Raw genomic sequence first — 20842 nt, 5'->3', positions numbered from 1 at the left:
GAGGTGTCATCATGAAGTAGCATCACTGTACCCACCACATCCCACAAACCCCAAGACTAGCCCTGAGCCAGACAGGGGGGTGCAGGGTCTCTTCTCCCAGTGGCCGTGGTCAGGCCTTGGCCCTTCTGCTTCGCTAAAACCAACCAAGATTTTTCTCAGCACAGTGCTTTGCCTGTCTGTAAACATGGCCTCCAATTATCTGCCCTAACAAGGCCCTGGGGAGGCTTTGTTAGTAACAGCCCTCAGTGGGGCCCATTAATACTCCAAGTAACTTCAAATTTTCCTTCTGACTTTAGCTTCTCAAGTGGTTACATCACTCTCCTCCCAGTACCTCAACTGAGTTCAGGGGGACAATCACTTCCCTAGCCCTGCTGGCCTCACTGCTTCTTACACAAGCCAGGATGCCATTGGCCTTCTTGGCCATCTGAGCACACTACTGGCTCATATTCAGCCGACTATCAACCAGTACTCCCAGGTCCTTCTCTGCCAGGCAGTTCTCAAACCACTCGTCTCACAGCCTGTAGCTCTGCTTGGGGTTGTTGAGCCCCAGGTGAAGAACCCGGCACTAGAACCCCAGAAAACAGAAGAGCAGGGAGCAACCTCTTGGCTGTATTCCAGGCAGCAGCTTTGGAGAGGTGTCCAGGCTTCTGGGTTTGCCCAGAGCAATACCCTCCTGTTACTGTGGTGCTAGCAGGGAGGCCAGCTGTAACCCAGGGTTGCACAGTGCCTGCTGCTGCCTGCACTCACAAGGATGCCACTGCAGAGAAAACACGTCTGTCAGCAAGGTACATGAGATCTGAAAGCTTGTCCAAATAAAAGAGCACAGGAGAACACACTGGAAGCCAGAAGAGAGCAGCAGTGAAAAGGCCACGTCCTGCTGCTGGCCATGGCCATGGCTCCAGGAAAGCAGCAGTCCCAACCCAAACTCCATGTAGCAGCTGGGCTCTTGGCCCTGAGCCCCTCCTGTGTGCTGGGGCTGCTACCCCAGCTCCAGAGGGTATGGCAAGAGATGGCAGCTGATAACAGTGTAGTTCTAATGTTTTGTTTTATTTACATTTTTTAATTGTGTTTCTCTACAGAACCTGCTTCTTTCAGTAATTAGATGACTGGGTATGATGACTGAGTAGATGACTATAAATGAAAAAATAAAAATAAGATAATTAGGTAGCAGGTTAAGGATAACATCATTTAAATCAGAACAAATAATATGTAGAAAATATTTATAGAGAAATATATTAACAAAATTTTTCCTCACAGTTCCTGAAATAATCAGGGAACTCACAGACAATGATTGCAAAGAAACATGTATCCAAAGAGTTTCCTCACTGCATACTTGAACTCCTGGTTCCTCATGCTGTAGATGAGGGGGTTCAGTGCTGGAGGCACAACCGAGTACAGAAATGACACGACCAGGTCCAGGGATGGAGAGGAAATGGAGGGGGGCTTCAGGTAGGCAAACATGATAGTGCTGACAAACAGTGAGACCACGGCCAGGTGAGGGAGGCACGTGGAAAAGGCTTTGTGCCGGCCCTGCTCAGAGGGCATCCTCAGCACTGCCCTGAGGATCTGCACATAGGACAACACAATGAAAACAAAACAACCAAATGCTAAAGAAACACTAAACACAAGAGCCCAGACTTCTCTGAGGTAGACATCTGAACAGAAGAGCTTGAGGATGTGGGGGATTTCACAGAAGAACTGGTTCACAGCATTGCCTTTGCAAAAGGGCAGGGAAAATGTGTTGGCCGTGTGCAGGACAGCATTGAGAAAGCCACTGCCCCAGGCAGCTGCTGCCATCTGGGCACAAACTCTGCTGCCCACGAGGCTCCCGTAGTGCAGGGGCTTGCAGATGGCAACGTAGCGGTCATAGGCCATGACAGTGAGAAGGGAATACTCTGCTGTGATAAAGAAGACAAATAGAAAGACCTGAGCAGCACAGCCTTGATAGGAGATGGCCCTGGTGTCCCAGAGGGCATTGGCCATGGCTTTGGGCAGAGTGGTGGAGATGCAGCCCAGGTCGAGGAGGGCGAGGTTGAGGAGGAAGAAGTACATGGGGGTGTGGAGGCGGTGGTCGCAGGCTACGGCGCTGAAGATGAGGCCGTTGCCCAGGAGGGCAGCCAGGTAGATGCCCAGGAAGAGCACGAAGTGCAGGAGCTGCAGCTCGTGTGTGTCTGCGAATGCCAGCAGCAGGAACTCAGTGACTGAGCTTCTGTTGGACATCTGTTATTTCTGTGATGTGGTCCTGCACAAAGAGAAAAATAGTAATACATGTAATACACAACAGACTTACCAGAGGATAATTCAATTTTCTCATTTAAAAGCATCAAACAGACTTTCCACTTGCAGGCAGTTATTTTGAAGGTCCCTTTAATGACTTCCAGATGATTCCGAGTCTCTCTGGGAGAAGAGTGCTCTTCTGTGGGCAGTGGAAGCATCAGTCCTGCACTACAGCTCTAGGTAGCAACATGGTAGGAACATGGGGTAATCTTAGATTCACTTCACTCCTGGTATTGATGGGAATTCCCCAGTTTTGCTCCTAGTTCATCACAGAGCAGACGCATGGAGATTTATTTACTTATTTGTTTCTTGTTTGTTTTTATTTGTACTCTTTGTTCTGCTGCCCCACCACCAGAGGAGTGTTTTTAAGGCATAAATCCTGGGCATTCTGCTGCACTCGAAGTGAAAACTTGTACGTTCTCCTGCACTGAGGTCTCCTCTGCGCACACCCTCCATGCTGCCTGGAATCCCTTTCTACCTGGGTGCCACCTGTGGTCAGAGCCCCCAGCCCTGCTGCGCTGTGCAGAGGAGCTGCTCCTGGGCACAGCTGTCTCTCTGCACCAGGGCACTCTTTCCAGCAGCTCTCTCTGTCCCAGGAGCCCGGCCCAGCTCAGCAGCACAGCACCAGCCCAAGGCACTGCAATCACCTCTCTGGGGGCTTTGCTGATGAGCCCACGAACCTCAGGCACTCAGAGACAATTGAAGACATCTCTCCAGAGGTCCAAGTCAGAGGCAAGTTTCCTGCAGTGTCCCCCTGAAGGCCAGCAATGACCCAGATCTCCTTAGAGCAGAACCCTGGAGGCAGTGAGGACAAGGAGACAAAGGCAATGTGAAGGTGACAGCGATGTGTAGACAAACTGGATGTGTGTCACCAAGCACAAGGGTCAGGCCTTGACTCCCAACAAAAGGAAGGGAGATCTTTCCCTTCATACCTTGCTTAGAGCTCTTCCTGGGACACTGGAAGATGAGGATGTGCATTGCAAAGTGCAGGACAATGGTATGAGCCCTGCCTGCTTCATGGGTGAACGAGGAGTTAATTAGGCTCTGTTGCTTTAGTGATTAGCTTTCTCTTCAAATGCTTTAGTGGCAGAGACAATAGCCATAGCCATGGATACAAATATCTCACAAGGCAGCTCTATAGGAAGCTGGCCTGGTTCCTGGTGAGCAGGCACCATTACTCGTATGGCATCCCTTATGGTGCCCAGGCCCTCCTCCTCCTGGGCACTGCTCACTCAGCACCGTCCCTGTCTGCCCTGATGTGTGGGGTTTCTCTTCCTCTGGTACAGGTCTGGGCTCTTCTCCTTCTAAATGTCAAGAGGTTTCTGTAGGCAAAATCCTACAGCTTCTCGAGGTTCACCCACAGTGATGCTCCATTCTGTCAGCTCTTAATGTCAGCAGACAGACAGTTCAACCTTCGTGTGATTGTGCTATCTCTGAAGAGACAGCAGCAGCAGCAAGAATTCCAGGGAAATTTGGATAATTCAGGAGTAACCAGCTAAATGGCATTGCAGGACAGTCACAGAAGGTAGGGGATGGAAGGCTGTCAGGTTCCACATTTACTGTGCTTTCTTCTCATGCATGCTGTCAGTTTGTCTGGAGATGTGTCCTGAATGCTACGGGGCTTTGCATGTCAAAATTAGAAGAGCCAAAGTCCAGCTGGAGCTCAATTCATCTATTACTGTCAAAGACAATAAAAAATATTTATATAAATACCGAAAATAAGGGTGTATTAAGGAGCATCATCATTCTTTATAGGATTTTGGGGGGAAAACGTGGTTACAAGGGATGAGGTAAAGTCTGAGGCACTTTATGCCTTCTTTGCCTCAGTCTGTAGCAGCAAGACCAGTTGTTCCCCTGGACATTTCTTCCTCCTCATGGCCAGTGCCAACCTTCTAGGGCGGTTTGTATTGATTTTTTTCTTTCCTGCTCTTTCCTACTGCCAAAGAAAACTCCATCAGAGTGGAAACCACTCCTGAAGTAGGCATCCCAACCCAGCAGGCTCCTTGCTGCCTCTCAGCCAACCAGACACAAGTCACCTCAGCAGCATCTTCCAAGCCAGGGGCCTGCTGCTGGCCTTGCAGTTTCTTGGCTACACACAGCCAAGCCTTGTGCCTCCTGCTGCCCACTCATGGACTCAAGCAGAAGGGACAGGACAACCCATGTTGGGGCCTTCTTTCTGTCTGGGTCCTCCTGGCTCTGGAGGCAGAGGGGATCCCCCAGTCAGCATGCCAAGCAGGTGCCTTCTGCTGGCCTAGCAGGGCCACTGCCAGATGTCAGCCCAAAAGTGCAGATCCCAGGGAGAAGTCAAGGCTGACCTGCCACCTCCAGACACAAGTGACCTCCCAGTCCCTTTCTGTGACACGTTTCTGCTGCTGCCCTATCAACTGCAGAGGCAGAAGTAGCCTCACAGTCCCTGCCAGTCACATTCCTCCTGCTGGGGCAGAAGTGTGGAGGTGTTACCGTGCTGGGCAGCTAAACACCACAACCTCTCTCTCACTCTCTCTCCTTAGATGAAAAGGGGAAGAAGTAAAGTAAGGAACAACTCATGGATTGAGACATGGAAAATTTAATTAAAGGGAAATTAAGTGTGAGGAATGTTTTAACAATTCCAATTCGTGTCCATAAATTCGTGTCCATAAAGAATAATTCTGTTTGAATCCTGTCTGCCTCTGGGCCCTGCACTGGCAGTTTAATTCTTGAACCACAGATGCAGTGTGCCCCAGTCTCCCCCTCATTCTAGCCAATTTATCACGTCTTCAGAAAACACTCCTTAAATTTATGAACCTGTTTGCTTTTGTTATTCCGGACTTCTATTTCTAACAGTTACGGCCTTTTTTCCTGTCTTCTTCGAGATTAACTTAACACTGCTATAGATGTGTCTGTGAATGGCTGGGGAAGAATGTTTTAATTACTCGTGAAGCATCAAATAAGAAAGCCGTTTGTGTTTGATGTCTGGGAGTTTCAGAACAACTGATAACAACTAGTGACTGTTATGGGATACTATGAGGATCCTTGGTATCTGGCCAGGGGGGCCAAGAGATTAAGAGGAAGAAAAAAGAAGCTGAAGGACGGTTGGGAGACAAGACCTGTGGAGAGTGTACAGAGAGTGTTCCATAAACTTGGAATAGTGCCAAGTAAGTACAAAGGGTGAGAGGAAGACTACGAGCCTTCAGCATGAAAGACCCCTAGAGACCCCCAGAGGAGACTGATGCGCATGCTCCAGTAGGAGGAACTGGACCCCGGAAGCTAATTTTAATAATCTCTTTTTTTAGAAGTAGTAATGAATATGTATTAGTCTAGGTGCATAAAAATCAGCTGCTTGATGTAACTGGTGTGCGTCCTGGTGGAGCAGAGACTCCTGGTGCACCCAGCGCTGTTTGCTTACCTCTATTCCTTTATAATCTTTTAATAAATCCTATTTTTTTATTTAATCCTAATTTGAATCCTGAGCCATTTATAACATTAAGTAATCATTATTATTATTAATAGAGAAAGATTATTATGAACTAAATAATTTAACTAAAGGGAAAAAGAAGGGGAAAAGGGAGGGGGAAAGTGAAACACAAACAAAAAAACAAACAACACAAATAAAGGCTATGTGGAAGTGCAGAGGAAAGAAATTACTCTCTACTTCCCACAAATCTACTTCCCACACTTTTTTGCCCACCCCCTAGGAGGCTTAGAGAGAGTCCTGATGCTATGCGAGCTCTGCTCAGCAGCAGACACAGCACTGGTGTGATCCCACTGCTGTTCTAGCTCCACATGCAGAGCACAGCACTGTATGGGCTGCTGCAGGGAAAGTTAACATCCCAGCCAGACCCAGTACAGTAACTTTGTATGGACATTGTTGTCCATACAAAATACATAAAGACCCTCCTCAGAGCTTTTAACCAAGATTTTTGGTTAGTCCAGCTGGCATCCTGTTACAAGTGGTTTCTCCGAGGGGTCAGTACTGCGACCTATCTTGTTTCATGTCTTTATTGATGACCTAGATGAGGGGATTGAGTGTACCCTCAGTAAGTCTGCAGATGACACCAAGTTGGGAGGTAGTGATGATCCGCATGAGGATCTGTAGGTGGCCCTTCAGAGGGACCTGGATAGGCTGGATTGCTGTGTTGAGGTGAATGGGATGAGGTTCAACAAGGCCAAGTGCAGGGTCCTGCACTTTGGCCACAATAACTCCATGCAATGCTATAGGCTTGGGGCAGAGTGGTTAGAAGACTGTGAAGAGGAAAAGGACCTGGGAGTGTTGATGGATGCTCAGCTGAACATGAGCCAGCCGTGTGCCCAGATGGCCAAGAAGGCCAAGGGCATCCTGGCCTGTACTAGAAATAGTGCAGCCAGCAGGAGCAGGGAGGTGATCATCCCCTTGAACTCGGCTCTGGTGAGGCCACACCTCTAGTACTGTGTTTAGTTTTTGGCCCCTCGTTACAAGAATGACATTGAGGTCCTGGAACATGTCCAGAGAAGGGAAATCAAACTGTTGAGGGTTCTGGAGCACAGGTCTTATGAGGAGTGGCTGGGATTGTTTAGTCTGGAGAAGAAGAGGCTCAGGGGAGACCTCATTGCACTCTACAACTTCCTGAAGAGAGGTTGATGTAAGGCAGGGGTTGGTGTCTTCTCTCAGATAACTAATGATAGGACTCGAGGAAGTGAGCACAAGTTGTGCCTGGGGATGTTTAGATTAGATATCACAAAAATCTTCTTCTCTCAAAGAGCAGTCGGGAACTGGAATGGTCTGCTCAGGGAGGTGGAGGAGTCACTGACCCTCACAGAGTTCAAGAAGCACCAGGACAAGGTGCTAGGAGATATGATTTAGTAGCTGATTAGCTTCTCAACCTTCCTATTAGTGATAGGAAGGTTGGACTAAATGGTCTTGTAGGTCCTTTCCAAATTTGTGTTTCTATGATTTCCGTGATTCTATGATAGGACAAGGGGAATGATTTTAAACCTCAAGAGGGTAGATTTAGATTAGATAGATGAAATTCTTGACTTGGAGGTGAGGCACTGGCACTTGTGCTGTGGGTCCAGAGGTCACCCAGAGGGAGTTTGGATCAGCCCATGCCCTTGTGTTTGAAGGAACAGCTGGCGAGAATAGAGATGCAGCAGTGAAATCATGGGAATAGCAGAGTGAAAGCAATGTTTGGAAGAGAACTGTCGGTCTGCAGCCTTTTGCAGCCTTCAGGGAAGAGTGGGACAGCATAGGAAAGTGTGCAGAGGAGAAGGCAGAGGGCTCTGACGAGAAAGGAAGGCTGTTGCAGCACCGACATCTTTGTCCCCTCGGCCATGTCTTATGAGGTGATGTGTTATACTCATGGCATTGGGACCATGAATTCTCCTTTCTGCCCTTCGCAAACGCTGGAAGATCTCATACCATTGTCCTTCACATATGGTATTGCGGGCATCACCCCCTGCCACAGAGACCCCAGGAAGAGTGAGACATGGGGATGCTGGGGGTGCAGGATCTCTCCTCCAGTGGCTGGGGTCAGGCCTTGATCCTTCTGAGTCACCAAAACAAACCAAGATTTCTCAGGACAGTGCCTTTGCCTGTCTGTAATCATGGCTTTTAGTTATCTGCCCTAACAATTCCCACAGGAGGCTTTCATAGTAACAGACCAGAATAGCCAACAGAGTCGAGAGTCTGGAGTCTAGAGCAGTCTAATAGCACAGAATAGAGTAGCCAAAAGAGGAGAGACAGGTACTCTGATATAATGATAGCCATCAGAAAGCTGATCCCAGTTAGATGACTGATATGGGGAGGTCAGGAGTAGCCTGGCCAGGAGAGATGTCAGATTTGGGGTGCGGAAAGAGGAAGTGAAGAGGAGCTCGGAAGCTTACCTTTGTAGAGGTAAGAGGGTTCATGTAATGTTGATGCTGCTGTAAAACTTATTTCAAACAGTCGTGTAGGGCTTGTAAACTATTTTCAACAGAATCCCTCAACCTAAACATTAGTGCAACATCCTGACAGGAATCGACTATTGGAAAGCAGAATTCAAAATATCACCTAAAGAAAAGCTCAGCACATAGCCGCTTTTTCTTACATTTCCTCTCTTGCTCACCCTAATCCCTGCCCTTAACACTGACATTAAAATGCTCTATTTATCCCTAGACTTCTTCACAAACCTAAACAAAACCCTAAGCCATAATGCTTGCCCATAACCTGACCAGAGACCTGACACCACAAACAGAACAGCAAACCTTCCAACTAAAACTTTGTTTACTCTCTAAACCAGAAAGTTGAGCCTCAGTCCATAGAGGACAAGAGAGAGATGAGCTCTGCCTCAGTGTTTCATGGCCCAGCAGGAGCAATGTGATTGTGGCAGGGACTGTGAGGTAACTTCTGTCTCTGCACTTGATAGGGCAGCAGCAGGAACATGTCATGGAAAGGGACTGTGAGGTCACTTGTGTCTGGAGGTGGCAGGTCAGCCTTGCCTTCTCCCTGGGAGCTGCACTTTTGGGCTGACATCTGGCAGTGGCCCTGCTAGGCCAGCAGAAGGCACCTGCTTGGCATGCTGACTGGGGGATCCTCTCTGCCTCCAGACCCAGGAGGAGCCAGGCAGAAAGAAGGCCCCAACATGGGTTGTCCTGTACCTTCTGCCTGAGTCCATTACTGGGCAGCAGCAGGGACAAGGCTTGGCTGTGTCTAGCCAAGAAGCTGCAAGGCCAGCAGCAGGCCCCTGGCTTGGAAGCTGCTGCTGAGGTGACTTGTGTCTGGTTGGCTGAGAGGCCTCAAGGAGCCTGCTGGGTTGGGATGCCTGCTTCAGGAGTGGTTTCCACCCTGATGGAGCTTCCTTTGGTAGTAGGAAAGAGCAGGAGAGAAAAAAATGCCACAAAGTGCACCACGGATGGTTGGCACTGGCTACAAGGAAGAAGAAATATCCAGGGGAACAACTGGTCTTGCTGCTAGAAACTGAGGCAAAGAAGGAATTAAGTACCTCAGCCTTTACCTTATCTCTAGAATATTACCAGATTTCCCCCATGTCTAATGAAGGATGATGATTCTCCTTAATCCTCTTTTATTTAAAGTATTTCTATAAGCAGTGTTTATTGTCTTTGAGAGTCATAGACAGATGGAGCTGCAGCTGGGCTTTGGCCCTTCTAATTTTGACCTGCACAGCGCCATGTTAATCTTAATTCAGGACCCAGCTCCAGACAAACCGACAGCATGCATGGGAATGAAGAACAGAAAAAGCAGAATCTGGCAGCCTTCCACCCACTGTTTTTCTGTGACTCTGTGTTGCAGTTCCATTCAACTGGTTACTCCTGTATTATCCAAACGTTCCCACAGCTCATAATACTACTATCATGTCAGAGATAGCACAGTTACACAAAGGTTGAACCATCTGCCTGTCAAGGCTGTGCTGCACAGGTCTTATTCTTTCTCTTCTTTATATCAGCAGAATATTCTATTCTCACCATCATGGCCTACGACCGCTATGTTGCCATCTGCAAGCCCCTGCACTACAGGAGCCTCGTGGGCAGCAGAGCTTGTGCCCAGATGGCAGCAGCTGCCTGGGGCAGTGGCTTTCTCAATGCTGTCCTGCACACGGCCAACACATTTTCCCTACCCTTCTGCCAAGGCAATGTTTTGGACCAGTTCTTCTGTGAAATCCCCCAGATCCTCAAGCTCTCCTGCTCACATGCCTACATCAGGGAAGTTGGGGCACTTGCGTTTAGTGTTTCTTTAGGCTTTGGTTGTTTTGTTTTCATTGTGCTGTCCTATGTGCAGATCTTTAGGACAGTGCTGAGGATGCCGTCGGAGCAGGGCCGGCACAAAGCCTTTTCCACGTGCCTCCCTCACTTGGCCGTCGTCTCCCTGATGGTCAGCACTGCCATGTTTGCCTACCTGAAGCCCCCCTTCATCTCCTCCTCATCCCTGGACCTGGTGGTCACAGTTCTGTACACCATGGTTCCTCCAGCAGCGAACCCCCTCATCTACAGCATGAGGAACTGGGAACTAAGGGATTCCATCAGGACTCTACTTGAATACACACATTGTCAGCAAATTCACCTATAATACTATGCCTAATATTAGAAATCCAGGATTTTCTAAGAAATAAAATAACGTGATATCTTCTATTATTAAATGTCTGTATTTTCTTTCATGATTTCACTTTTGTTTAAATAATATTTTTCCTAGCGCCCTAGAAGTCAAATATTTTTGGATAGAAGATGGCTTCCTGTGTAGATAAACCCAAAAAGAAATCCATCAGAAATTCACTGGTGGTCAGCTGTCACTGCAGGTTCTCCTCCCAGCCTCTTGCCCACCTGCAACCAACTGTCTCCTGGGGCAGAGTGAGAAGCAGAGAGGGCCTTGATGCTGTGCAAGCACTTCTCAGTGTTATAAATGGCTCAGGATTCAAATTAGGATTGGCCCCCCCGGCCAGATACGAAGGATCCACATAGTATCTCATAACTGTCACTAGTTGTTATCAGTTGTTCTAAACCTCCCAGACATCAAACACAAACAGCTTTCTTATTTGACGCTTCACGAGTAATTAAAACATTCTTCCCCAGCCATTCACAGACACATCTATAGCAGTGTTAAGTTAATCTCGAAGAAGACAGGAAAAAAGGCTGTAACTGTTAGAACTAGAAGTCAGGAATAACAAAAGCAAACAGGTTCCTAAATTTAAGGAGTGTTTTCTGAAGACGTGATAAATTGACTAGAATGAGGGGGAGACTGGGACACACTGCATCTGTGGTTCAAGAACTAAATTGCCAGTGCAGGGCCCAGAGGCAGACAGGATTCAAACAGAATTATTCTTTATGCACATGAATTTATGGACACGAATTTATGGACACGAATTGAAATTGTTAAAACATTCCTCACAATCCCTTATCTTCTTTTTAATATCCCCAATTCGTGTCTCTTCTGTTATTAATAATTGGATTTCATCAGTTTGTTCTCGGAGGGTCCAGTTCTTAAGCATCATAATTGACATATTCCCTTCCTTTTTTAACGAAGTTATTACCAATGTACTATTTATCGCCCGGTGTATTAATAATGTAAGACAAGGTATCATACAAGGTATAGACAATAACATCTTTACACCACATAACAATAAAAATAACACTCTTTTAACCCATGGTCCACCAGGCAGCCATGAAAATAAATCCCATTCCATATCCTTCCAGGTTTGTGTTTGCTCGCTCACCTTCCCCCTCTCCTTCTCTGGGATGGGAGAGAGAAATGGGAAAGTGAAGCCTGTGAGTTGAGATAAAAACAAGAAAATAATAATAATAATAATAACAATAATAATGATGATAATATTACTACTAGTAATAATGTGTACGAAACAAGTGATGCACAATGCAATTGCTCACCACCTGCTGTCCGATGCCCAACCTAACCCCGAGCAGTCCGGCCCTCCTCCCAGCCTGCCTGCTGGCAGGACAGTGAGAAGCTGAATTTGGCTTGGTCCTTGGCTTGGTGTAAGCACTGCTCTGTAACAATTAAAAACAATTAAAACATCAGCATATTATTAACATTCTTCTCATCCTAAACCAGAACATAACATTCTATCAGCTACTAGGAAGAAACACCCTTTTTATCAATTTTTAAACAGCAATTACTAAAGCTAAATTTTCCACAGACTTCTCCTTCTTGTGCTAGTAAATAATCCAAAGCTAGGAAATTTTGATACAAAGTAGTTCTCATCATTTATAACGATTTCTATTACAGCTAATAACCTAATTATTCTATTAAGTATATATACTGGGGTCCTATAGTCCCACGATCTGTCTTCTGCCCACGTAGCTGGATCATAATAGGCAAACACCTTCAGGGTCGATTCAGGCTTGTGTTACCGTTCGGCCTGTCAGGGTGATCCAGCTCCTGGAAAACGAATCACAATTTTATATAGGTTAAAAAAAAGGTTCTTATGTTATTTTCTCAGGACAACCTGACCTTAGTGTGGGAGAAGTCCAGTCGAGGCCCTCTCACTCGGCAGTCAATACCCATAGGGGTTGCTTCCCTCGGTAGACCATACACACCGCAGTGGAGGGTCCTGCCCTGGTCTTGCCTTCTCCCTTTCCTCCCTTCAGGCTTGTCCCCTTTATTTGGCATCCTTAATTCATGCAGAGCCTCGTTGCCAGAATATTAGTTCTTCCTTAGCTTGAGTTTCAGTTTCCCAGGAGCGGACTCAACCCTCCAAGTTTCAGTAGTTACTGGTCCTTTTATTCTGGATGCATGGGTCCCTTTCTGCGGTTCTCACAGCTGTTTCAGTAGTCAGTAAAACAAGGTACAGTCCCTCACACCGAGGGTTCAGTGATTCTTCCCTCCCGTGGCTGCTTGTTGAAACACTTTCTTTTTTATCTTCTGAAGAGTTAAATAACAGTTATCTAATTTGCTTTGGCGTATGGCCCTTTTCAGGTTCCCGTAGCAGGATTCATCTGATAGCCTTTCAGGTTGATACAGATTTGACTACAGATACCAGGGTTTTGGCATTCATCACTATCTCCACAGTTTCCCAGCTGGACAGTCACATTCATTTTTGTTGCATTCCTTCAGGGGCTCATCACCCCAGTCCTTGCAGTCTCTTTGCTGGTTACACACTTTATTGATATCTATGCACACAAAGTCAGATTCAGCACACATCTTCTTCACACAAGCACTCTCATCACTGCCATCTGAGCAGTCTTCACATTTTACTCTAGCACCGTTGGCAGCAGTGCACAGGCAGGCGAAGGTGAGCAGCAGGCAGAGCACCCCGCACCGTCACCTGTGTCACTTATACTACTCCTATTAGCCATGCTGTCAGTGGCACCCTCCTTGTACCGTTTCTGTCTTTGTCTCCCCCCTTTTCTTTTTGTCACTGGCCATTCACCACAAATGGATGAGACATATGATTACTAGTTAGGAAAGAGAGTGTAACGTCTGCTATACGGCTGCAGGCAGTGCCAGCTGCAACCTTAGGTTTGTGAAAGAGCCTGCCGGTGGTCATTTGGCAGTGTGATCTGCGTCTCTGCACTCCTGCCCTGCGACAGAGCTAAGTCGTCATTAGTAATAGCTATAACACCGATCTGGGGATGAATAGTCTTTTTTGCATTGCAAGATAAACCTTTTATAAAAAGAATGCCAGAGTGAAGCAGCACTGCCGCTGCTGCCGCTGCCTCCATGGTTATGTCAGACAGGCTGCAGGGTCCTGATGTCCGTCCCTCTGCTCTGTGCCAACTCGCCACACGGTGAGGGTCAGCTACCGGTGTCCACTGACGCCTCTGGTCTCCCGTAGCAACTCGATCTCAGATGTTCTGCAATTACTTCAATTTCCCCGCGTTTTGCAGCCTCTGTCAGGTCTATTCTGTGTCTCTCAGAGCCGTCCGTGGCTCTGCAGCGTCTCTCAGGGCTCCCTCCGTCCAGCGGTAGTCCCTCCGTAGTGTCTCGGGCTTCCCAGCGCCGCTCCGGTCTCTCAGCGCCGCTCCGGTCTCTCGGCCTGTTCAGGTCTCAGTGAGTCCAGGTCTCAGCCTGTGCGGGCCTCATATGTTGCAGGAAGCATGTAATATCATGCTCCTGCCTTTTTCTTGTCACAGTCAAAACATTTAAGAGCAAAAATAGGATACACAAGATACACAAGATACACTGGGCCCATATATTAGGCACCACCACTCAAAACTTGGATAAAACAGCACTTCTTTTCAGTCTGTCAAGCACTTCGTTCGTCTCTGCCCACTCCCCTTGCGGAGAGTACGGAACAACAGATCAGAACTCTGCACTCGCTTTGCAGCAACGCTGCGTCTCACTCACACAGCACCATCGCACACAGAGGCCTCCAGCACATCTCATTCATACCACAGGAATATAATTTAGAATGATAACCAACCAAACAAGTATTGTCTCTGACTGTGTTCTTCGTGAAGTGACTTGTAACACTTTGTTTCAAACCCTTACATTTACACAAATACTTTCAACACAAAATACATACATAAAAACACATACAATTATTAACTCTCCAGATAGTATCCCTCCAGCAGCTGAAAACATACCGTTTGTCTGCAGTTTCAGGAGATCTTTGCTCCTGCGGTGATCAGCTGAGAGTGGAGTCTCCTCCGAGCAAAAACACTCAGGGTGCACCTAGGGGTGTCCGCACTGCAGCCGATCCCGCAGCCGAGCAGAGTGTCTCCTGCCTGGCTCACCAAAATGACTCACAGAAAGCTGACTCCACAATCAGTAAGATTGTAAAGTAGGTATGTTTACTCAGTTCCGTGCAGCACGGGGCGGGTAGTCCCCCCAAAGTCGTGCAGGCCTAACGTGACAAATTGCTTTAGTAAAAAGTTACATATACATAAACATTCCTATACATATACATAACCTGTCCCTTTATGAACACTCCTCCTTATTTTAGACCCCTTGATTAAAGTCTGAACCATGAGGTTGTTTTTGATCTGATTCTCAGGGCCCGAGAGGCTCCTGTTATCTGGAGGTATAAGCGCAGCACAGCACAGTAGCACATATTCATTCTTAATCAATTGCTCTCTAATTTCTAATTCCAATGTTTCAGCTTGCTCTTTTCTGGATCCACGATTATTCTACTATTAATGTTCAAAGCCTGACAGACCCCGTCCTCCGTGGATCAAAATACATGGGGTCTTAAGGGTTCCTTTGGTCATTCTATCATAAAATACTGGATCATTTTCAATTTACTCTTTAATTTTCTGGGGCCCTATTGTTCCAATTTCTAATCATTATTCATAATGGACTTTTTGGTCATATGTCTGGTAATTTGCTCCCTTTCTGGTCCTTGGTCTTCGATTTTATCTGACCCATCTGGGAATTTTACTAGTGGCAATTCCCACAGCCCTTGGTTGCCCAGTGAGAGTGTCTTGCAGGGGGTTTAGGACCTATCACCCACCCACGTATCCCTCTTCTCACCAGTCCAGCCCCCCGACAGGAGATTAGAACCAGTGAGAAAACAAAAAGACCTCCACGCTGACTTTAGAAGTCTCAGTTACACTCTCACACACAAAAACTGGCAACCGTACCCTTACCAAACCGGACGGTATCTTACGAATCAGTCGTCTTCGTCCAGACTCCAGTCGGACGGTATCCACCAGCGTCTCTGCTGTCTTCGTCTGGGATCGAACCAGACGGTATCCAAACGACTGTTGTCTTCATCCGGTTTGATCCCGGACACCGGAATCCAACCAGACGGTATCCAAACGACCCTGTCGTCTTCGTCCGGATCTTCGCGCGCAGAATTACGGGCAAAAAACAGCCGGCAACAAGGGAGCTCAAAAAAAAATCAAATTCTTTGCTTACCTTTATTCAGGTTCAGGATGGCATTAGTCCCGATCTGACTCAAACAGGAACCACCAAATGGTGGGGCGCCTCTCCTAGATTAAATCAGAATTCAGGAACTATAGCCATCCCGGACGAGCCCCCAAATTGTTATAAATGGCTCAGGATTCAAATTAGGATTAAATAAAAAAATAGGATTTATTAAAAGAATATAAAGGAATAGAGGTAAGCAAACAGCGCTGGGTGCACCGGGAGTCTCCGCTCCACCAGGACGCACACCAGTTACATCAAGCAGCTGATTTTTATGCACCTAGACTAATACATATTCATTACTACTTCTAAAAAAGTAGATTATTATAATTAGCTTCCGGGGTCCAGTTCCTCCTACTGGAGCATGCACATCAGTCTCCTCTGGGGGTCTCTAGGGGTCTTTCATGCTGAAGGCTCGTAGTCTTCCTCTCACCCTTTGTACTTACTCGGCACTGTTCCAAGTTTATGGAACACTCTCTGTACACTCTCCGCAGGTCTTGGCTCCCAACCGTCCTTCAGCTTCTTTTTCCTTCCTCTTAATCTCTTGGTCCCCTGGCCAGATACCAAAGATCCACATAGTATCCCATAACAGTCACTAGTTGTTATCAGTTGTTCTGAAACTCCCAGACATCAAACACAAACGGCTTTCTTATTTGACGCTTCACGAGTAATTAAAACATTCTTCCCCAGCCATTCACAGACACATCTATAGCAGTGTTAAGTTAATCTCGAAGAAGACAGGAAAAAAGGCTGTAACTGTTAGAACTAGAAGTCAGGAATAACAAAAGCAAACAGGTTCCTAAATTTAAGGAGTGTTTTCTGAAGACGTGATAAATTGACTAGAATGAGGGGGAGACTGGGACACACTGCATCTGTGGTTCAAGAATTAAACTGCCAGTGCAGGGCCCAGAGGCAGACAGGATTCAAACAGAATTGTTCTTTATGGACACGAATTGGAATTGTTAAAACATTCCTCACACCGTGAGGGACTCAGCCGGTGAAGGACCGAAGTGATCGTTCTAAGTATTTGTAGGTGGGATAACACTCACAAGACACCTCTAAATCCAGGCACAGCCATGAGTTTCGGAACTTTAGTTGTATAAAAAGAAGTTCCAGGAATGAGTCAGGGACAAAGCAGATCCTTAGACTCGGGAGGTTCCAGGAGGGATTTAAAAAGGGGGGAAAATTACCAGATACTCCACCGGATAGTCCCTTAGGGCTAATGTTAAGTTATTGGGATAGTATTAGAAACACTAAACATAAGGATAAGGCGAGAATGATTCAATTTTGTATGGTTAATAGCCAAAAGAACCCTTAAGACCCCATGTATTTTGGCTGATATTTGGATCCACGGAGGACTGGGTCTGTCAGGCTTTGAACATTAATGCTAATAGTAGAATACCCATGGATCCGGAAGAGAACAGGTATGCTGCAGCCTGGTTGGGACTAACGGAGTCGCTCGCCACTCGTATTTTTAATTTAATTACAAAAGGGAGGATGAAGAAGATAAGGAGGAGAGGGAACCCCTTGATAATTTGCCTCCTCCATATAACCAACCTTAGAAAGTATTTAAAGAAGATTAGGGGTGTCAGGGGCTATACCTTCTGGGGACCCAAACATCTACAGTGCCCTTGATAAAGTAATTAATAGGTCTCCACAGAGAAGTTTGATTTCTGGTAGATACAGGGGCCGAAGATTGACTATTCAGAACATACCAAGGGGATTCAATAAAGGGATAAAGCAAATGTCTGTGGTAGGGGCAAAAGGGGAGTCCTTCCCTGTGTCAATATTAGAAAACGTTGAGGTGGAATGTGAGACCTATGCGGGTCTTAATGATCTCGTGCTTGTTCCAGCAGCAGAATATAACCTACTGGGGAGGGATTTGATCACCAAAATGGGCTTAAAGCTTATAAGGGAAAATGGGAAAATCCGGTTTTATACATTATCAAAAGAAGACGAGGGCGATATAGATCCTCAAGTATGGTGTAAGGAGGGGAATTGGGAAAGTTGGAAATGGAACCCCTAATGGTAGAAATAACAGAATCCCAGAAACCTCTAAGAGTAAAACAGTATCCCATTCCATTAGAAGTAAGGAAGGGATTAAAACCAGTCACAGATCAGCTATTACATGGAGGGACTTTAGAACCATGTATGTTCCCCCATAAGACGCCTATGTTACCTGGAAAAAAAAAAAAAAAAAAAAAGAAAAAAAAAAAGGCTGATGGGACATGCCAATTGGTCCAAGATCTAAGAGCTGTAAATCGAGGAACAGTGACTAAATTCCCGTCAGTGGCAAATCCTTATACACTATTTAATTATTTGACCCCATGTGGTGGTTTAACCCAGCCAGCAGCTAAACACCACACAGCCGTTCGCTCACCCTCCCCTCTCCCTCTCTGGAATGGGGGAGAGAAACGGGAAAGTGAAGCCTGTGAGTTGAGATAAAGACAGTTTATTAAGACAGGAAAATAAGAATAACAATAATAATAATAACAGTAATGATGATAATAGTAATACTACTACTAATGTGGACGAAACAAGGGATGCATAGTGCAATTGCTCACCCTTCACTGACTGATGCCCAGCCTAACCCTGAGCAGTCTGGCCTTCCCACCCCGCCTAGCCACCCCTATGTATTGCATAGCATGACATCAGATGGTAGGGAATTACCTCCTTTGGCCAGTTTGGGTCACCTGTCCTGGGTCTGTCCTCTCCCAGCTCTTGCTGCACCCCCAGCCTGCTCCCTGGCAGGACAGAGTGAGAAGCTGAAACGTCCTTGGCTTGGTGTAAGCACTGCTCTGTAACAATTAAAACATCAGCATGTCATCAGCACTCTTCTCATCCTAAGCTAAAACATAGCACCCTACCAGCTACAGGGAGGAAAATTAACTGTGTCCTAACTGAAACCAGGACAGACCTGACAGGTCATTTCACATTTTTGACTTTCATATCCCTGTTGGAAGGGGATGATTCCCAAACTGGGGTAAGCTGATGGGTTCTGATTCAGCCATTTGAAGTGCCCTGCTCTTGAGCCTTTCAGCCTGAGATTGCCAAAGATGACCCATGATGGTAAATGGATGTTCAGCTAGGAATAAGGGAGAATGTCTTGGGTTTTCCAGCGGCCATTTCAAATTTAGGTGAATCCCAAGAACGCTCTGAACTAGGCTGTTGTCTTTGAAGGGGTTTCGTGTGTTGAGCTGGGCTGGAGTTATTGGGACAAAGACCACTGCTGGCAGTGGAGGTGCTCTGGTATCTCCACCTGGCTCCATATGAATCCTCCAAAGGGCTCTGGTCTCTTGCATGTCCTGCTTGTTTATTGTCTGACAGCAAAGCTCTGACTCAATACCCAGTAATTTCTTTAGTACTTAAGGAAAAGAGCAACTACTCATCACCTCAAATGTTTCAATCCTTTCTATAAAACATTACACATGAATTGTAGTTTCTATCGTGAAGAAATGTGAATTTCCAGGATGTATATTCATTGCAGGAGAAGAAATTCTGAAGTTCACCTCTACTTGCTTTGTCATCGCTTTGTCTACCATGGTGTGCTCCCTCATCTTCCAGGTACATCCACCTGTCTTGATTAAACAGACTCTGCTGAATGTCCCCTTTCCAGCTGCCAGTCTGGACCTATGCACTTCCCATGGTTCTCCTGGTTTGTCCTCCCCTTACTCCTAGATCACTCGGACCGCCCTCACCAACCCAGTTGCTGCTTTGAGTTTCAGGTAGAAGCAGCACAGCTTGCCCATCTATCTAATTGTCTGTCTAATTGTTTCCTTAGCTAGAACCTCATCATTTCTCATTGAATTCATATGATATGGGTTAATACTAACACTATTATTTATCATTTCTTATCTGTCAGTATAAAATAGGTCTTGTGCAGTCATCCTTTTGGAAAGGCCAGTCTCACAGGAGGCGTAAAAGAGAAGGAGCTTACTCCATGTTTTGGAAAATTGGAACATGATTTGATTTGAATTAGGAAAACCCTTCTGCACCTGAGTGCAGCCAGGTCTCTAAGGAAAGCAGGTGGGAACTGGTGCAAAGGAGCTGTAACATCCAGCTGCAGACTTCAGTGCAGAAGTCTGGTGTAAGGAAAAGTGATGCAAGGAGTAGGTGGCCAATGAGAGAAATGGCATGGCTGGGGTGGTGAGGAACAAGGTTGTCTGTGCAGTGTCAGACCTCAAGAGTCTGCTTTTTCTCCCTACGTATAGCTCCTTAGGAGCAGCCCTAGATCACTATCAACTGGAGAATGATGATCTGAATTGAAACGCAACAAAATTCACCCTTCAAAATGAGACATATATCTAATAGATACTCTTTGAAATCTTTCTTCTTAACTATACAATGAAAGGTCTGCAATTATCTGTACAATGCTTGAAGACTTGAAGAAAACGACGGGAGAGATATGGCTTTTTAGGAGATTCTGCATTTTAATGAGTTCTGTGGTGTATTCTGGTGCTGATTCAATTGAGCTCAGGTACTGAGAGAAGAGTGATGCAACTGTGTAAGTCGGCAAAGTCAGAAGGACAAGTTGAAGTGACTTGGAGTATTAATGGGCCCCACTGAGGGCAGTTACTATGAAAGCCTCTCCAGGGACATGTTAGGGCAGATAATTGGAGGCCATGGTTAGGGACAGGCAAAAGCACTGTGCTGAGAAATGTCTTGGTTGGTTTTGGTGAAGTAAAAGGTCCAGGGCCTGACCCCTGCTCTTGGGAGAGAAGATCCTGCACCCCCAAGTCTGGCTCCAGACTCTTCCAGGGGGTCTGTGGGATGTGGTGGGCAGTGTGATGCCACGGGAAGAATAATGGTATGACAACTCCCAGCCTCTGCACATGGTCACAAGAAAGCCATGAGGCCCCATTGCAATGACTGTATTTCATCTCCTCATAAGCTCTAGCCAAGGGGACAAAAATGTCCTTCTTGCCAGCACCCACCTCTTTGTCCTCTCCAGACTTTGCTATGCTGTCCCACACTTTTCCCTATTTCCCTGAAGTCTGCAGATACTTATGTCTGTTCACCACCTTGATTTCATCCTGAATATTACATCGTTTCAACGATGTCTCATCAACCCTCACCAACTGTTCCTTGAAACACAAAGCTATGGTTTGATCACAGACACTCTTTGGGTGACCTCTGGCACCACAGCACTACCCTTTGAGAGACATTTCTTTCTTCTCATGGCCAATGCCGAAATTCCAAAGTACACTCTGTGGAAGTTTTTTCTTCTGCTCTTTCCTAATACTAAAGAAAGCCCCATTTGGGTGGAAACCACTCCTGAAGTAGGCATCCCAACACATC

The 20842-nt window shown here is 46.4% G+C and overlaps 1 protein-coding gene across 1 annotated transcript; it reads right to left on the bottom strand.

Moving 5' to 3' along the window:
• Positions 1-1278: 1278 nt before the first annotated feature.
• On the bottom strand, positions 1279-2229 carry LOC140001216 (olfactory receptor 14C36-like). Its single transcript, XM_072032387.1, has one exon. It carries the CDS (start codon positions 2218-2220, stop codon positions 1279-1281), a length of 942 nt encoding a protein of 313 aa, XP_071888488.1. The 5' UTR covers positions 2221-2229.
• Positions 2230-20842: the final 18613 nt, after the last annotated feature.

This window comes from Anas platyrhynchos, chromosome 39 (genome assembly GCF_047663525.1).
Source record: "Anas platyrhynchos isolate ZD024472 breed Pekin duck chromosome 39, IASCAAS_PekinDuck_T2T, whole genome shotgun sequence".
Classification (NCBI taxonomy): Eukaryota; Metazoa; Chordata; class Aves; order Anseriformes; family Anatidae; genus Anas; species Anas platyrhynchos.
The sequence above is the reverse complement of the archived record's forward strand: the minus strand, read 5'-3'. Positions and strand labels throughout refer to the sequence as shown.